Source organism: Eucyclogobius newberryi, unplaced genomic scaffold (genome assembly GCF_026437365.1).
Source record: "Eucyclogobius newberryi isolate DKJ021-1_F unplaced genomic scaffold, fEucNew1.0.hap1 SCAF_1, whole genome shotgun sequence".
Lineage (NCBI taxonomy): Eukaryota > Metazoa > Chordata > Actinopteri > Gobiiformes > Gobiidae > Eucyclogobius > Eucyclogobius newberryi.
Genome location: NW_027315723.1, coordinates 50,319,939 through 50,338,990, shown reverse-complemented (window position 1 = coordinate 50,338,990; position 19,052 = coordinate 50,319,939). Strand labels below are relative to the sequence as shown.

Sequence of the window (19,052 nt, the reverse complement as noted above, 5' to 3'; positions counted from 1 at the left end):
CCCCTGGCCAAGTAGCTCCTGCAGGAAAGCGAGCACCGTTGACACAGCACAATGCACTGGGTCCTCACCGCTTCTGCGACACCAGGCATCCAACAGTTTCCACTTCAGGCGCTCGGGATTGGGGTACAGAATCTGACCTGTGCCATGCTTAAGGTCTCCCAAATGTCCCTTACCACCTCCGGGTGAAGCTGCCAGTCCCCCGGCAGCGGCCGATGGCGAGACAGGAAGTCCGCAGACACATTCCGAACCCCCGGAAAGCACTCAGACTGGCAAGGCGCGGGGTAGCCCAAGTCAGGAACCGTTGTGCAATCCTGAACAGGGTCACCGACACAGTGCCGCCCTGGTGATTTATGTGAAAAACCACACTGGTGTTGTCGGACCGTACCATGACATGACGGCCGCGCAGGTGTGGCAAGAAATGGCGCAGCGCTAGCTCGACAGCCAAGAACTCCAGCACATTGATGTGCAGCCTGCTCTGCCTCTGGGACCATGACCCTTGCACCACATCCGTGCCTGCCATGACGCACCCCAGCCTAGGAGGGATGCGTCGGTGTACACAACCTCCCGGCTGGAAGGAGGAGGCCCCAGCGGAACGCCCTGCGCAATAAAGGCCTCCGTTCCGCCACCTGCATAGAGACACCTGGCATTGGGGAGATACGGGTAGCCGTTGCCGCCTGTGATCCTGACGTGTGGGGTCCAGGTGTAGGCTGTTGAGCCACATCTGAAGGGGGCGCAAAGACACCTTTAAAAACATATTTAGAACCCTGAGGTCCAGAACTGGGCGTAAATCGCCCGTCTGCTTGGGAACTAGAAAATATTGGGAATAAAAGCCCCCTGGATCCAGCAGGGGTCCACAGGAACTATCGCCCCCTTGTCCAGCAAGGTGCGAATCTCCTGAGAGAGTGCCTGCGCCTTGACCGGATCGTGAATAACAGTCATTCGGATCCGACCAGGAACAGGAGGCCGGTGGCAGAACTGCAGACGATACCCTTCGGACAGCGTGGCCAGCACCCAAATATCTGAGGAGTGAGCCATCCAGTACTCCAGCTGTCCAGGGGAAAAATGTCCTACCGCCGGCCCTGTAACCTCATCTGGAGGCCCCTCGACCCCCCACGGGCTTGTGGGGGCGACGGCCGGGTTGTGAGGAACGGGACGCACGGGACGGACGATACCCAAACCTTGGGGCCTGTTGCAAGTCCGAGCCATGAACGGGGGAGTGATGGGGTGGTGGTGTGTACCTCCGTGAAGAAATGGGAGGGGCAGCCTGAGTCGGTCGATGAGACCCCCGCCTATGAAGCCCCGCCAACTGTTGCCGTGCACGGCAAGCCTGGGCCGTGCGCTCTAGAGCCTCCAGGGCGGCCAGGCCAAATAGTTCTCCAGGAAGAACTGGAACACCCCTCAAGGTCTTCCTACTGGCCTCAGAGAGCGGAGACTGTGCCAGCCATACTTGGCGGCGAGCTTGTACTAATGTAGAGAGCAGACGCCCTAGTTCCCTTGACATGAGGGCGAAAGCCTGCAAGGAGGCATCAATCAGCCCATGTGTTGGTTGGTCCACTGGCACCGTCTCAAGGGAAACCGACAGGCCTAGCATCAAATGAAACAAGGAGTTCCCAATGCGACCCATACGAGCTCCCATGTCATACGCCTTGCACAGAAGGTCGTCTGTAACCCGGCACTGCGGTCGTGGACACCGGGCATTAGTCCGTAAAGTCTCCTCTGGACGGACGATGAGGGAGGCAATAGCCGGCTCCACTGCCGGCATATGTCCCAGGCCAAGCTTCTGAGGATCCTGCATCAGTGCCAACACCCTGCCATCAGAAGTAGGCCTCGAAAATGCCTTTGGGTCTGTCCAACAGGCATGCAGTTCCTTAATGTACTCCTCCGAGGGAGGAGTGAGGGATGCTGCAGCCTGGCGCCGAAAGAAGGCGCTAGAGGGTGCCGTCTCATCCCGCGGAACATCCAGCTTTAAGCTGGAAAGTGCGGTCCATAAAGCCGCAGTGACAGTGTCATCACTGTCGGCCTGAGAGCCGGCAGAGGCCGGTGAGCCAGATTCTGAAACTCTGGAGCTCAGAAGGTCAGACTCCAGCTGAAACTGCGTGTCTGAAGCAGCCACAGATATGACGTCATCATATGCTGAGGCTGTGTCATGCCCCCCCTGCCGTTGTGCCACCACACAACTGGCATCAGTCTGGAGAGTCTGGATAATTGCCCCCATTTGGGCCAGTTCAGATGTCAGCGTGCTCACTTCCCGGGGCCCTTCTTTTTCTTAAATGGGGGGCCGCCTTGAGTAGCCGTGGACAGCCGCTTGCGGCCCCCAGTCTGGCCAGCCGGTAATTGACTTGAAGGCGCCACAAACAACCAGTCTGAAGCGTCCTCGAAAGCCGCCAAGCGCGCGACGCGCACAGACCGCGGCATAACATAACAGTTGGAGCAAGCATCATCGGAGAGTGCTTCCCGAAGATGATCGACTCCAAGACAACCAGGGCAGAGATCATGCCCATCGTCAGGCTGCAGCGGCGCCAGACAGGACCGGCAACACAGGGACTCCAGCATGATAAGACCGGAGCCAAATAGAGTCTGGTCGAGCGGAACGCCACTAGCGACTCTAAGATATAAAACCTCTACCCTGGTAAGAGGGGCGGTCAGGTCGAGCAGGGAACGCCACAAATGATCCGTTGCGTGAGGGGGACACTGCGGGGTCAGGTTGAGCGGGGAACGCCACTAATGACCCAATGTAAACACAAAACCAGCTACAGGAACAATCAGGTCGAGCCGAAGACGCCACCGATGGTGTGTAACCGGCTGAAAACAAAGCAGTTCTGAACTAATGACCCGAACACGGCTATAGTTAGAACATAAAGCCACGCGGCTGTATCAGTAAACCAAAACAAACGGCTTTAGCACGGATAAACACAAAACCGGGTACGATTGTACGGTTCAAATTCAACAAAAATCTACAGAGCGCACGGCTACGGTGAAATGCATTAAAGGGATAACACTTACCAGTCGTAGAAAACAACATAAATATACCTCCTCATTGCAACATGTACGGCACGCTTGTGCAGCCCCAGGAGGACGAGCGAACTCGCTGCACTGACTGACTGGGAAACAGCAATATTAGCCGAACAACAACCACATATACAACCTGCAAGCGAGAAGGTAAAAAGGGACTGAGCTCCCTGTGTCACGTGACTATATAGACTCACGTGAGCCACTGGGGGTCAAAGGTGACTTTTTTTGTTATTAATTCTCGACCTGTGTATGCGCAAGGATGATCATTCAGTGCTTTATGCACCGCCTCTGGCGGTCAGTAGGGATGAAATAGAACTCTCTCTACACTAGGGCCTGACCCATTTGGATTTTGGGGTTCCGATACGATATCGATGTAAAAGGAGGGGCCAATAGCTGATATAACTGCTGATATACTTAAGTAATAAAATAAATAGTTTAGAGGCAGCCGATCATAAAAAGTGGTTCAGGCTCTATTCATTCTAAATTGGGGTCATTATCAAATCAAATCAATTTATTTTTGTAAGGCCCAAAATCACAACAACAGTTGCCTCTGAGGGCCATTATGGTGACATTTATTATTATTCTGCCTCTTAACAGTGAACTTTAAAGGCTGAACGTTTGTTTGCACATTTACATGTCAATGTCAGTCCAGTAAACAAGGATACAGCCAAAATCAATTTACAGGAGCCAATGAGAGAACAGCAGCAATGTTTACAATCTTGCAGTAGCACTTCGCGAGCTAAGCGCTAACTAAAGTGAAGGAAAGAAACAAAGCATCAAAATCGACACATTTACAACAGTGTTTCTAGCTTCACAGTCTCTACGCACCTTATGGAGGATGAGTGGACACTCCAGCCCACATTTGCAGGTTCCATCTGTCAGCAGGTAGGTCTTCACCTGCTCCAGGCTGGTCAGCACTGAGCCACTGGGACTGCAAACATCAGAGACTCATCAAGCACCAAACCATTCATGCATGTTGGAAACATCGCCCTGCGTTTGAGGTGCCAAATAAACTCTGATAAAACCTGGAGAGATATTTCTGCGAGTCGCGGAGGACAGCCATTGGCTAGTTGATTTTATATTTTCAGTAAATGAATTCAAATGTGTATGATTGTTACCTTATGTAGGCAACCGGTCCAGCAGGGTTCACCTTGCGCTGCCAGCCAATAGGTACCTGGACAGGGGCTGGCCACTCATCCCCTCCAGTCTCACACTCCTTTCCTCCATTCATTTCTCCTCTGCTTTTACGCACACCACCTGCACAGGATCCCACATGTGTCACATTGGTGTGTTAGGGGGAACAAGGTGTCCAGGGAGGGAGTATGGGCTCAGCGTACCCTTTAAGCTGCATCGTGGCTACAGTGCAAAAAGGTGGATGTGCTTCCATTACTGTAGTCCAGAGCCATGAGGTGTCTGGGGGGGCTGTGGAGGTCCTCTGGAGGGGGAGTGCTCCTCAGCTCACGGCTTTCACCATCCGATGTATCAGAGAACACTCAGCCTCACGTGCAGTTCCTCACCTTCAACATCCCACTTCAAAATGACTGCAGGGCCACCGTTTTCCCATGGTTCCTGTCCACAAAACACAACCACAGAGCACGCCGCCAAGTCAGCCTACGACTCATGAACATCACACAGACATGGACCTCGAGTCACACAAGGTCAATATTTAGACAAATACTCAACATTGTAACTCCGAGGTGAACGACAAGTTCAAAGGTTATGTTCAAAAAGCCTAAATTATTTTTTTTCAGAATTTTCTTTTTCTTCTTTATTGGAACTGAATAGAACTAAAACAACAGGGAGATGGTCACGGTGTTGTGGCTGTGACTGACTAAGTGCAATAGAGTCATACAAAAGAATGTTCATTCAAAGGCCATAATTAAAGATCCCATATCATGACATATTCCTGTTCTATTTCATTCCTCCTGACCGCCAGAGGACGGTGCTTAGCACCTGGATATCTACATGTGCGCAGCACATAGGTCGAGATTAATACCAACAAAGTCACGTGGTGGACGTGACATGGGTGACGTCAGAACCAGCCCATATATATACCTGATGCACCCAGCGCTCTTTTCTTTCTACATTTCTCGCATCAGCGATAGGTCGAAGTTCCTTCTTGGAATATTGCTTTGGATTTTCAACCCGTTCTCGCTTGGAGCCTCATATATTGGAGCTGCGCGTCGCGTCCTCCGGAGGCTGCGAGACGGTATCACATTTTTTTGACTTATCACCTGCAGTGCGTATTTTTTGCCGTTTTCTGGCTAAATATTGATACGCTGTGTGTTGACACAGACTATTACTAGCTGGTTAGCCCTCATATGCTTGGCGGCCAGCTTTTCTCAGCTAATTATCCGACAGTCTGCGGACTTTGATACATTAGCGCATCTATTTAGAGCCTGCTAGGCTAGTACACCACTGCCTCGTGAGTGTTTTTCGCTCCTGCGGCACCGCCATTTCGTGAGTGTTTTTTTCTTTTAACGCCGCGTGTGAGCTCGTGATAACCTGCGCCCCCGTGAGTGACTCCGCTCCTGTGGCTTGACTGTTTATTAGCTTGTCTTGTCGCTAGCTATACTTCGGTTATATTGTATTTTTTACACCTGCGTGACCCGGTGCCTCGTGAGTGTTTTTTCGCTCCAACGGCACCGTGGTTACTGAGTATTCTCAATCTCAACCGGTGTTCCGTGAGTGCTCTCCGCTCCTGTGACACCGCAAGTCTGGGACTCGTGAGTGTTTCTCCCGCTCACTAGCCCGTTGCTTCTGCCTCAGTTTGTGGCGACGGTAGCCTGTGCATGTTCACCCGCGCCTTCTAATTAAGCGCGGTACATGAGCCAGTGACTTGTGAGTGTTATTCGCTCCGGCAAGCTCACAAGATGATGTCATCCCTGTTGCATGGTTGCAACTGTTGCTTGGCTCCACTAAGCCCAGAAGATGGCCATACCCTATGTCCACATTGTCTGGGGATTGGACATCTGAAACAGGCTCTCACAGAAGATGCCTGTTTCAATTGTATCTCCATTCCACTGGCAGACAGGACCGCTAGATTGGCAGCGGTTGAGAGTACTATGTCCAAACTGACTCTTGCCTCTAGTCCTGTTAAGGACCATAAACGCTGCAAGTGTCCCCGCATGGAGGCCCCTGAGGCCAAGAGAAGTCATCCTGATCAGGCGTTGTCTGCCAAAGTGGACACTTTGGCTTCTGAATTTGCTCAGATTAAGTCTTTGCTCCTCAGTCTAAAACCTAGTGGTCCTCCCACTGTGCCTAGCCTCATTCTGGATGATGAGGAAGACCAGACAGACTCGAGTGCTGATCACCCTCAGGAGGACGCTATATCCATTGCTGCTTCAGATACTTTGTTCAGAGCAGATGGTGCAGATTTTCTGGGGGCTCGGGTAGACACTCCTAACCCCTCTGTTGTGAGCTCCCGCTCCTCAGACCTGGAGCCCTTGGAGACAGAGCCTGAGTTTTCCTCTGTTCACAAGGCTATTCAGTTGGCCTTATCAAGACTTTGAGTAGATACACCTGTGATGGCTGTCCCTACAAGTGCCTTTTTCAAAGTCTCCCAGAAGCCTGTATTCAGCGTTCCGGCCTCTTTGCCATACATTGAGGAGCTCCAACGATGTTGGGCAGATCCCAAGTCGTTTACTCATTTCCCAAGGGAATGCAGGAGTTTGAGTGCTATGCAAGATGCAGCTAAGTACGGATTGGATCGCATGCCCTCCGTTGATGGCACTATTGCGGGCCTGGTTGTAGCGCCTGTGGATGCTGCTCGACTGGAAGCCCGTTGCCCACATCCTCAGTGCAGAGTTACGGATGACCTCATTACTAAACGTTATGATGCGGCGGCTCGGATTGGTCGCCTGGGTAACTCCCTTTCTCATCTAGCCATTACCCTTTCTCAGTCTCTGAAAGAGGCTGGAGTTGACAATGCTACGCAGAGCCTGAGTGATGCTTCACTTCAGGCATTTGCTTACATGTCGAGAGAGCTTGGAAGGCTGATGTCCACTCTGACCATTGCTAGACGCCAGGTGTGGCTAGCCCAGTCCCCCCTGTCAGAGTCTTGCAGGGGTACACTTCGCAATTTACCTGTTGTGCCAGGTCATGTGTTTGGACCCGCTGCCCATCAGACCTTGGAGCGGGCTGTTGAGGCAAATAAAACTCGCAGACAGTTTACTGAACTACATCGTGGCCCCAGACCCCAGCCCAGAGGTGCCAGCTCTTTTCGCCCAGCGGCAAGAATCTCAACCTTACCAGGATCTAGACGTGTTTTTGATGGCCACGGTCAGGCCAGTCGACCCTCTCTCCAGCCCACGTTTCGGCCACCAAGGGGCAGGGCCCCAAAAAATGACCGCCAGGTTCGCCGGGACCGCCCCCCCAGGCCTCAAGGTGGCCACAACAGTAGAGTTTGACACTCTACATCTGGCCCCCAGCAGTTTTTCCGAAAGCTGTCGCGGTTCGTTGGGAGGCCTTAGTTACAGACCCGTGGGTGATTTCAACCCTGTTCCGAGGGCTACAAAATTCAGTTCAGACGGCGTCCCCCAAAGTTCGAGGGGGTAAAAAGAACCGTTGTTTCCGACCCAGTGAGGTCCATAGCCCTCCGACAGGAGATTCAAGAACTTTTGCGGAAAGGTGCCATAGAAGTTGTTCAGAGTTCAGAACAGTTAAAGGGGTTCTATTCAATCTATTTTCTAGTTCCAAAAAAGGATGGAGGTTTTCGTCCGATTCTCGATCTCAGGCGCCTAAATCATTATGTCAAGGTGCTACGTTTTCACATGCTCCGTACCACGGATGTCCTGCAGTCGGTCAGGGAAGGGGATTGGTTCACAAGTGTCGACTTAAAGGACGCTTATTTCCATGTACCTGTGGCACCACACCACAGACCGTTTCTTCGCTTTGCTTTCGAAGATCAAGCGTACCAGTTCAGAGTGCTCCCCTTCGGGCTCTCTCTGGCGCACCGTACATTCACCAGGTGTGTGGCGGCAGTTCTTGCGCTCCTTCAAGCCCGCGGAATGAGAATTCTGCCGTACTTGGACGACTGGCTTGTGTGTGCTCGGAGTCAGGAACAAGCACTCGGAGACACTTCCATTCTACTGGACCATGTGTCACAATTAGGGCTTTCAGTGAACGTTGCGAAGAGCTCAACTGCGAGCTGTTCGCTTGGCACTCATGTTCTTCCTTCCTGCCCTCAGGGGGAGACATGTTCTTGTTCGGACAGACAACACGTCAACAGTTTACCACATAAATCATCAAGGGGGCACAAGACCTGTTCACTCACTAGTGGAGGCACGGAAGCTCCACCTGTGGGCGCTGCCCCATTTGCAGAGTGTCAGGGCTGTTCATCTGCCAGGCGTGCAGAATTGCACTGCAGATTTTCAGAGGTAGATTTTCAGAGGTAGATCTATTTGCCTTGAGCGCGACAACACATTGTCAACGGTGGTTTTCCCTCTCAGAACCAGACAGTCCACTGGGGCAAGATGCACTGGCACACCCGTGGCCGGAATGCCTCCTGTATGCATTCCCTCCCTTTCCACTCCTGTTGCTAACGCTACACAGGAGCAATCACAGAGTGTTATTAGTTGCTCCGTATTGGCCAGGGAGAATATGGTTTCCCGTGCTTCTCCAACTTCTCAATGAGAAACCGTGGCCTCTCCCTCAGAGGAAGGATCTACTGTCACAGCTGGCAGGGAGCATATGGCATCCTCACCCAGAGCGCCTACACCTGTACCTGTGGCCATTGAAGGGCAGGACTCTGTGTTGACTTCTTGTGACCAGGCAGTTATCCAAACAATCCTGAACGCTCGTGCTGCCTCGACAAGAGCGCTGTATGAGAACAGATGGAAACTGTTTGTTAGTTGGTGTGGGACTCGTGATGTGGACCCAGTGCACTGCTCTGTCCCAGTACTACTAAACTAACTTCAGACGTTATTTGATAAAAATCTTTCGGTTTCGACTATTAAGGTTTATGTTGCGGCCATTTCAGCCCGCCATTCCTTGATTGATGGTCGTTCTGTGGGGCCGCATTCCTTAGTATGCCGGTTTTTAAAGGGTGCCCTTCGCCAAGGCTTACTTGAGTGCCTTCATGGGATCTTCCATTAGTCCTAGAAAAATTGTGTTCCCCACAGTTTGAGCCATTGGATGGGGTTCAGTTGAGATGGGTGTCAGTGAAGGCAGCGTTTCTGCTTGCTATCTCCTCTGCAAAGCGTATTGGGGAGCTCCATGCTTCGCTGGAATTCGGATATGTCTGGTGTTACCTTGTGGCCTAACCCATCTTTTTTACCAAAGAGAGTCTCTGCTTTTCACGTTAATCAGCCACTTTCGCTGGCTGTTTATGCTCCAGAGTCTGAACTTGGGGACTCTGATGTTAGTCCTTTGTGTCCTGTCCGTATGCTGCAGTATTATATTAATGTGACTGCTGGGCTTCGCAAGACGGATGCCCTGTTTGTTTGTTATGGGGGTCACAAAAAAGGCTCTGCTGTCTCCAAACAGAGGCTTTCACATTGGGTTGTGGACACCATCCTTCAGACGTATCGATCTAAGGCTCTTCAGCCTCCCAAAGTTACTTGCCATTCTACCAGAGGAGTGTCCACCTCTTGGGCCGCGCTGAAGGGTGTCCCACTGAATGACATCTGTGCTGCAGCTACGTGGGCTTCCTGTACTTGCGTACCTTACAGATTTGGCTCAACAATCTGGGCCTATATCCACAGCTGCACCAGCACAGATCTGTGCAGCTCTCCACTCCGTGTCTTCGGCATCTCCGGCCTTGGGGAAACAGAGAGTTCCTTTGCAGTGGCGTTTCTCTGGGCTTTCTCCCGTGTCGTCGAGAGGTAGTAGTCACAGACGCCTCACTTACAGGCTGGGGGGCTGTCTGGAACCACAGGATGGTCAGAGGTGTTTGGAATCCTCGAGAGAGGTTCCAACACATAAACGTGCAGGAACTGCGAGCTGTAACTCTCATTTCATAGTCTACTCTGAGGGTGTAGATGTGCAACACCGATAACATAATAGTTATAAATATCACCCATATCTTGGACCTGCTCATAAACCAGGAAATGCAAACGGCTTAGTTTGAGATTTAACCCCACCCTCACGAAGAGCGATCTGCCTCCCTCGCCCACTCGGTGACGTAGTCTCAGTGAGAGCGTGTCCCCCGCCCACTCCGTGACGTAGTCTCAGTGAGAGCGTGTCCCCCGCCCACTCCGTGACGTAGTCTCAGTGTGAGCGTGTGTTCCCCGCCCACCCCGTGACGTAGTCTCAGTGTGAGTGTGCGTCCCCCGCCCACCCCGTGACGTAGTCTCAATGTGAGTGTGCGTCCCCCGCCCACCCCGTGACGTAGTCTCAGTGAGAGCGTGTCCCCCGCCCACTCCGTGACGTAGTCTCAGTGTGAGCGTGTGTTCCCGGCCCACCCCGTGACGTAGTCTCAGTGAGAGCGTGTCCCCCGCCCACTCCGTGACGTAGTCTCAGTGTGAGCGTGTGTTCCCGGCCCACCCCATGACGTAGTCTCAGTGTGAGCGTGCGTCCCCCGCCCACCCCGTGACGTAGTCTCAGTGTGAGTGTGCGTCCCCCGCCCACCCCGTGACGTAGTCTCAGTGTAAGCGTGTGTTCCCCGCCCACCCCGTGACGTAGTCTCAGTGTGAGTGTGCGTCCCCCGCCCACCCCGTGACGTAGTCTCAGTGTGAGTGTGCGTCCCCCGCCCACCCCGTGACGTAGTCTCAGTGTGAGCGTGTGTTCCCGGCCCACCCCGTGACGTAGTCTCAGTGTGAGTGTGCGTCCCCCGCCCACCCCGTGACGTAGTCTCAGTGTGAGCGTGTGTTCCCGGCCCACCCCGTGACGTAGTCTCAGTGTGAGCGTGCGTACCCCGCCCACCCCGTGACGTAGTCTCAGTGTGAGCGTCTGTTCCCCGCCCACCCCGTGACGTAGTCTCAGTGTGAGCGTCTGTTCCCCGCCCACCCCGTGACGTAGTCTCAGTGTGAGCGTGTGTTCCCGGCCCACCCCGTGACGTAGTCTCAGCGTGAGAGTGCGTCCCCCGCCCACTCCGTGACGTAGTCTCAGCGTGAGCGTCTGTTCCCCGCCCACCCCGTGACGTAGTCTCAGTGTGAGCGTCTGTTCCCCGCCCACCCCGTGACGTAGTCTCAGTGTGAGCGTCTGTTCCCCGCCCACCCCGTGACGTAGTCTCAGTGTGAGCGTCTGTTCTCCGCCCACCCCGTGAAGTAGTCTCAGTGAGAGCGTGTACCCCGCCCACCCGTGACGTAGTCTCAGTGAGAGCGTGCGTTCCCCGCCCACTCCGTGACGTAGCCTAGCATGGAGACGGTGGGGGTGTAAACAGGGGCAGAGGTGGAACAGAGGGCGTGTTACAGGTACAGAGTGTGTCCTGAAACAGGGAAACACATATTTACCTGTTACTGTAAATGCAGCTGCAACACAACATCACACAACATCATCACTTCAGTACTATACTAACATTACACAGCCAACTTGATCTGCTTTTAGCTTTTATACTTTGTTTAAGCCTTTTCTACTTACAGTCTACTACAAAAATGAACATTGAAAAATACTTTTTTTCGATGCCTATAAAAAAAAAGAAACGGATAAATGTTGTCTCAATGAAAGTAGAGACACGGTGGTTAAACCTGTAGCACAAAGTTTTCTGTGGGGCTGTGAAGAGGATTGAAATATAGTGAAAACTCTGGCAGGCAAGCGGGTTGTGAGAAGGTACTGGATAAAAAAAAATAAACAGGAAAAATAATCAGAATTGATGAAGAATGGGAACCATAGCACATCCCAAAGCAGATGCACAAAATCTCTGTTGGAAAAATGTATCACACTATTTACTAACATTGTGTCGTATTAGGGCTGCAGCTATCAATTCTTTTTAATCAGTTATTTTTTTACATTCTAAACCATTTTTAAAACCATATTCAAATGAGTTTAAATAAACCTTAGAGTTCATAGTAATAAACAAATACTGAGTTTCTGCTTAAAGCCAGTGATCCTGGTGCAGTGGTTTTACAGCATTAGCTCCGTGTGCCGTTCACTTTAGCCTCCGTGTCTTTCACACAGTCACACTTGTACGTTTAAAATAGACCACTCTCTCTGGTGTTGTGCATTAGCTGCTGCAGGTCAGCGTGCCACAGATTCATGCGGTTTTAATTACATTTGCAAATTAAATGAATCATTGAGGCAATCAAATAATAATCAATGCTGTTTTGTAATCAAATTACTCGATTTATCGTTTCAGCCCCATGTCAAAGTGCACATTATTCATACACATACTAGTTATTGGAGAAAATGTGGCTGTTGGGTAGACCATAAGGGCAGCACATAAGGCCAGCACATAAGGGCAGGACATAAGGGCAGCACAAAAGGGTAGACCATAAGGGCAGCACATAAGGGCAGCACATAAGGGCAGCACATAAGGGTAGACCATAAGGGCAGCACATAAGGCCAGCACATAAGGGCAGGACATAAGGGCAGCACAAAAGGGTAGACCATAAGGGCAGCACATAAGGGCAGCACATAAGGGCAGCACATAAGGGTAGACCATAAGGGCAGCACATATGGGCAGCACATAAGGGTAGACCATAAGGGCAGCACATATGGGCAGAACATAAGGGTAGACCATAAAGGCAGCACATAAGGGCAGCACATAAGGGTAGACCATAAGGGCAGCACATAAGGGTAGACCATAAGGGCAGCACATAAGGGTAGACCATAAGGGCAGCACATAAGGGTAGACCATTAGGGCAGCACATAAGGGTAGACCATAAGGGCAGCACATAAGGGTAGACCATAAAGGCAGCACATAAGGGCAGCACATAAGGGTAGACCATAAAGGCAGCACATAAGGGTAGACCATAAGGGCAGCACATAAGGGCAGCACATAAGGGTAGACCATAAGGGCAGCACATAAGGGTAGACCATAAGGGCAGCACATAAGGGTAGACCATAAGGGCAGCACATAAGGGTAGACCATAAGGGCAGCACATAAGGGTAGACCATAAGGGCAGCACATAAGGGTAGACCATAAAGGCAGCACATAAGGGCAGGCACATAAGGGCAACACATGAGGGTAGACCATAAAGGCAGCACATAAGGGTAGACCATAAGGGCAGCACATAAGGGTAGACCATAAAGGCAGCACATAAGGGCAGGCACATAAGGGCAACACATGAGGGCAGCACATGAGGGCAGCACATAAGGGCAGGCACATAAGGGCACGATTTGGAGAAATAATCTAATTGCAATTTATTTTATTGACAGGCGTGTTTCAGACAGACGCGTTTCAGACAGACGAGTTTCAGACAGGCGTGTTTCAGACAGACGCGTTTCAGACATACGCGTTTCAGACAGACGCGTTTCAGACAGACGCGTTTCAGACAGGCGCGTTTCAGACAGGCGCGTTTCAGACAGGCGCGTTTCAGACAGGCGTTTCAGACAGGCGCGTTTCAGACAGGCGTTTCAGACAGGCGTGTTTCAGACAGGCGCGTTTCAGACAGGCGTTTCAGACAGGCGCGTTTCAGACAGGCGTTTCAGACAGGCGCGTTTCAGACAGGCGTTTCAGACAGGCGTGTTTCAGACAGGCGTGTTTCAGACAGGCGTGTTTCAGACAGACGCGTTTCAGACAGGCGCGTTTCAGACAGGCGCGTCTCAGACAGACGCGTCTCAGACAGGCGCGTTTCAGACAGGCGCGTTTCAGACAGGCGTTTCAGACAGGCGTGTTTCAGACAGACGCGTTTCAGACAGGCGCGTTTCAGACAGGCGCGTTTCAGACAGGCGTGTTTCAGACAGGCGTTTCAGACAGACGTTTCAGACAGGCGTGTTTCAGACAGGCGCGTTTCAGACAGACGCGTTTCAGACAGGCGTTTCAGACAGGCGTTTCAGACAGGCGTTTCAGACAGACGTGTTTCAGACAGGCGTGCTTCAGACAGATGTGTTTTAGACAGGCGTTTCAGACAGGCGCGTTTTAGGCGCGTTTCAGACAGGCGCGTTTCAGACAGGCGCGTTTCAGACAGGCGCGTTTCAGACAGGCGTTTCAGACAGGCGCGTTTCAGACAGGCGCGTTTCAGACAGGCGCGTTTCAGACAGGCGCGTTTCAGACAGGCGCGTTTCAGACAGGCGCGTTTCAGACAGGCGCGTTTCAGACAGACGTGTTTCAGACAGGCGCGTTTCAGACAGACGCGTTTCAGACAGGCGCGTTTCAGACAGGCGCGTTTCAGACAGGCGTTTCAGACAGACGTTTCAGACAGGCGTGCTTCAGACAGATGTGTTTTAGACAGGCGTGTTTTAGACAGGCGTGTTTCAGACAGGCGCGTTTTAGGCGCGTTTCAGACAGGCGCGTTTCAGACAGGCGCGTTTCAGACAGGCGCGTTTCAGACAGGCGCGTTTCAGACAGACGCGTTTCAGACAGGCGCGTTTCAGACAGGCGCGTTTCAGACAGACGCGTTTCAGACAGGCGTTTCACAGACAGGCGCGTTTCAGACAGGCGCGTTTCAGACAGGCGCGTTTCAGACAGGCGCGTTTCAGACAGACGCGTTTCAGACAGACGTGTTTCAGACAGGCGTTTCACAGACAGGCGCGTTTCAGACAGGCGCGTTTCAGACAGGCGCGTTTCAGACAGGCGCGTTTCAGACAGACGCGTTTCAGACAGACGTGTTTCAGACAGGCGTTTCAGACAGACAGGCGTTTCAGACAGACAGGCGCGTTTCAGACAGGCGCGTTTCAGACAGGCGCGTTTCAGACAGGCGTTTCAGACAGGCACGTTTCAGACAGGCACGTTTCAGACAGGCACGTTTCAGACAGGCGCGTTTCAGACAGGCGCGTTTCAGACAGGCGTGTTTCAGACAGGCGTTTCAGACAGGCACGTTTCAGACAGGCACGTTTCAGACAGACGTGTTTCAGACAGACGTGTTTCAGACAGGCGCGTTTCAGACAGGCGCGTTTCAGACAGGCACGTTTCAGACAGGCACGTTTCAGACAGACGTGTTTCAGACAGGCGTGTTTCAGACAGGCGTGTTTCAGACAGGCGCGTTTCAGACAGGCGCGTTTCAGACAGGTGCGTTACAGACAGGCGTGTTTCAGACAGGCGTTTCAGACAGACGTTTCAGACAGGCGTGTTTCAGACAGGCGTGTTTCAGACAGGCGCGTTTTAGGCGCGTTTCAGACAGGCGCGTTTCAGACAGGCGCGTTTCAGACAGGCGCGTTTCAGACAGGCGCGTTTCAGACAGGCGCGTTTCAGACAGGCGTTTCAGACAGGCACGTTTCAGACAGGCGCGTTTCAGACAGACGCGTTTCAGACAGGCGCGTTTCAGACAGGCGTGTTGCAGACAGGCGCGTTTCAGACAGGCGCGTTTCAGACAGGCGTGTTGCAGACAGGCGCGTTTCAGACAGGCGTGTTTCAGACAGGCGTTTCAGACAGGCACGTTTCAGACAGGCGCGTTTCAGACAGACGTGTTTCAGACATATTCTCTGTCATTATATTATATGAATGGCAATCGAAACAATAATAATAATAATAATAATAAAGAAATTAAATGATTTGTATCCATTATATTCATAATCATAATGTAGAGCATCTCCTGAGGAGCAGTGGTTGCCTGGAGACCAGATCTAGACCTTTGTGCTCAGCTTGGTCAGGACTATGGAAGATGAAGATGTTTTGGGGAACATCAGTTCCACGTTCATGATGGAGCAGGTCACACACTATAACACCATCTACAGAGAGAACATGAAGAGCTGTGTGGACTTCATCTACAGAGAGAACATGAAGAGCTGTGTGGACTTCATCTACAGAGAGAACATGAAGAGCTGTGTGGACTTCATCTACAGAGAGAACATGAAGAGCTGTGTGGACTTCATCTACAGAGAGAACATGAAGAGCTGTGTGGACTTCATCTACAGAGAGAACATGAAGAGCTGTGTGGACTTCATCTACAGAGAGAACATGAAGAGCTGTGTGGACTTCATCTACAGAGAGAACATGAAGAGCTGTATGGACTTCATCTACAGAGAGAACATGAAGAGCTGTGTGGACTTCATCTACAGAGAGAACATGAAGAGCTGTGTGGACTTCATCTACAGAGAGAACATGAAGAGCTGTGTGGACTTCATCTACAGAGAGAACATGAAGAGCTGTATGGACTTCATCTACAGAGAGAACATGAAGAGCTGTATGGACTTCATCTACAGAGAGAACATGAAGAGCTGTGTGGACTTCATCTACAGAGAGAACATGAAGAGCTGTGTGGACTTCAACTACAGAGAGAACATGAAGAGCTGTATGGACTTCATCTACAGAGAGAACATGAAGAGCTGTGTGGACTTCATCTACAGAGAGAACATGAAGAGCTGTGTGGACTTCATCTACAGAGAGAACATGAAGAGCTGTGTGGACTTCATCTACAGAGAGAACATGAAGAGCTGTGTGGACTTCATCTACAGAGAGAACATGAAGAGCTGTGTGGACTTCATCTACAGAGAGAACATGAAGAGCTGTATGGACTTCATCTACAGAGAGAACATGAAGAGCTGTGTGGACTTCATCTACAGAGAGAACATGAAGAGCTGTGTGGACTTCATCTACAGAGAGAACATGAAGAGCTGTATGGACTTCATCTACAGAGAGAACATGAAGAGCTGTGTGGACTTCATCTACAGAGAGAACATGAAGAGCTGTGTGGACTTCATCTACAGAGAGAACATGAAGAGCTGTATGGACTTCATCTACAGAGAGAACATGAAGAGCTGTGTGGACTTCATCTACAGAGAGAACATGAAGAGCTGTGTGGACTTCATCTACAGAGAGAACATGAAGAGCTGTGTGGACTTCATCTACAGAGAGAACATGAAGAGCTGTGTGGACTTCATCTACAGAGAGAACATGAAGAGCTGTGTGGACTTCATCTACAGAGAGAACATGAAGAGCTGTGTGGACTTCATCTACAGAGAGAACATGAAGAGCTGTATGGACTTCATCTACAGAGAGAACATGAAGAGCTGTGTGGACTTCATCTACAGAGAGAACATGAAGAGCTGTGTGGACTTCATCTACAGAGAGAACATGAAGAGCTGTGTGGACTTCATCTACAGAGAGAACATGAAGAGCTGTGTGGACTTCATCTACAGAGAGAACATGAAGAGCTGTGTGGACTTCATCTACAGAGAGAACATGAAGAGCTGTGTGGACTTCATCTACAGAGAGAACATGAAGAGCTGTGTGGACTTCATCTACAGAGAGAACATGAAGAGCTGTGTGGACTTCATCTACAGAGAGAACATGAAGAGCTGTGTGGACTTCATCTACAGAGAGAACATGAAGAGCTGTATGGACTTCATCTACAGAGAGAACATGAAGAGCTGTGTGGACTTCATCTACAGAGAGAACATGAAGAGCTGTGTGGACTTCAACTACAGAGAGAACATGAAGAGCTGTGTGGACTTCATCTACAGAGAGAACATGAAGAGCTGTGTGGACTTCATCTACAGAGAGAACATGAAGAGCTGTGTGGACTTCATCTACAGAGAGAACATGAAGAGCTGTGTGGACTTCATCTACAGAGAGAACATGAAGAGCTGTGTGGACTTCATCTACAGAGAGAACATGAAGAGCTGTGTGGACTTCATCTACAGAGAGAACATGAAGAGCTGTGTGGACTTCATCTACAGAGAGAACAATAGAAACTGCAGCTTAGTCTTAATAGAAAATAGACCAGCACAAGTACAAACAGGAGGTTGACCTCACTCAGACATTTGATGGACAAATGAGTAAGTCAACTGTATCTGTATATTAGCCATATGAGGGTGACAGCTGAACGTATGTGCAGCGCTGTGCACATGACAAACGCTATTATACACATGTATTGTACATGTATTATACACATGTATTGTACATGTATTTTACACATGTATTGTACATGTATTTTACATGTACTGTACATGTATTTTACACATGTATTGTACATGCATTTTACACATGTACTGTACATGTATTGTACAAGCATTTTACACATGTATTGTATATGCATTTTACACATGTATTGTATATGCATTTTACACATATATTGTACATGTATTTTACACATGTATTGTACATGCATTTTACACATGTATTGTACATGTATTTTACACATGTATTGTATTGTACATGTATTTTACACATGTATTGTATTGTACATGTATTTTACACATGTATGTTCCCAAAACAAAACAACAAGCCAATTAGCAATGAACATTAGCCACACTCATCAACTGTGGCCAGTGCTGCTTTAAAGCCGTTATAGCGACAGACTGGGAGCCTGCTCTGGTACAATACTGTCCAGAGAGAGCGCAGACAATTCCATGTCCCTCACCTGCGGCCCCCAGACCCCCACAGACCCCGCAGAACCGCACAGACCCCGCACCAACAGCGTCTGTCTGTTCTTCCATGCGATAGTCGCAGCATCAGACTAGCTCTGGTGTTAGCTGGTGTTAGCATGTCCAGCGTCAGCTGTCTAGCTCCCGTTAGTTAGCTTCTTAGCTAGCCTGCTAGCTTGTTGTAATGAAACCGGATTATCAGACAAGTTCAGATGCGTTAAAAAGCGTCGATATGTGTGCGCAACGTGTAAGCTTTGTCCAAACACTCTCTCGAGTCATGGACACAAATTAGAGCCTTTAAGGTGGAACTCGAGCCGCATTAATGTGAGTGAAAGGGGCAAGCGAGGCCAGGGCCAGGCCGAGTTGCTCAGGATAGCTTAGCATGAAGCTAGCAGCAGTGCAAGCCCATTAGGGAGAGCGGAGGGAGACGCTCTTCAGCCTTTAACGTCTCTGTCTGCATCAAAACCAGCCATGAATAACCCAATAAAATGCAGACATTCTATAAATGACACATCAGTGCTACACGAGCGATACAAGCGCGTAATAACAAAGAAATCGGAATAAAAATAGGAAAAAGAAGCGTTACCCATTAGTTAACTGCCTCTGCTGGTTCTTCTACAGTGGGATATTGAATATGATGGAGAGCCGCAATGCGCATGCGCCTTGGTAGCAGATGGGAGAGGTGATGCGCGTTC

General features: G+C 50.5%; 1 protein-coding gene across 3 annotated transcripts in view; it reads right to left on the bottom strand.

Moving 5' to 3' along the window:
- Positions 1 to 19,052, bottom strand: part of mbd5 (methyl-CpG binding domain protein 5) — a 39,194-nt gene extending 20,142 nt beyond the window's left edge. For all 3 annotated transcript variants that reach the window (XM_072448578.1, XM_072448590.1, XM_072448585.1), the window contains exons 1-4: positions 18,944 to 19,052; positions 4,350 to 4,581; positions 4,131 to 4,269; positions 3,841 to 3,943 (exon numbers count right to left, since the gene is read on the bottom strand). In XM_072448578.1, coding sequence (XP_072304679.1) covers positions 3,841 to 3,943; positions 4,131 to 4,243 — 216 coding nt within the window. In that variant the 5' untranslated portion in view covers positions 4,244 to 4,269; positions 4,350 to 4,581; positions 18,944 to 19,052. The remainder of the gene's footprint in view (positions 1 to 3,840; positions 3,944 to 4,130; positions 4,270 to 4,349; positions 4,582 to 18,943) is intronic.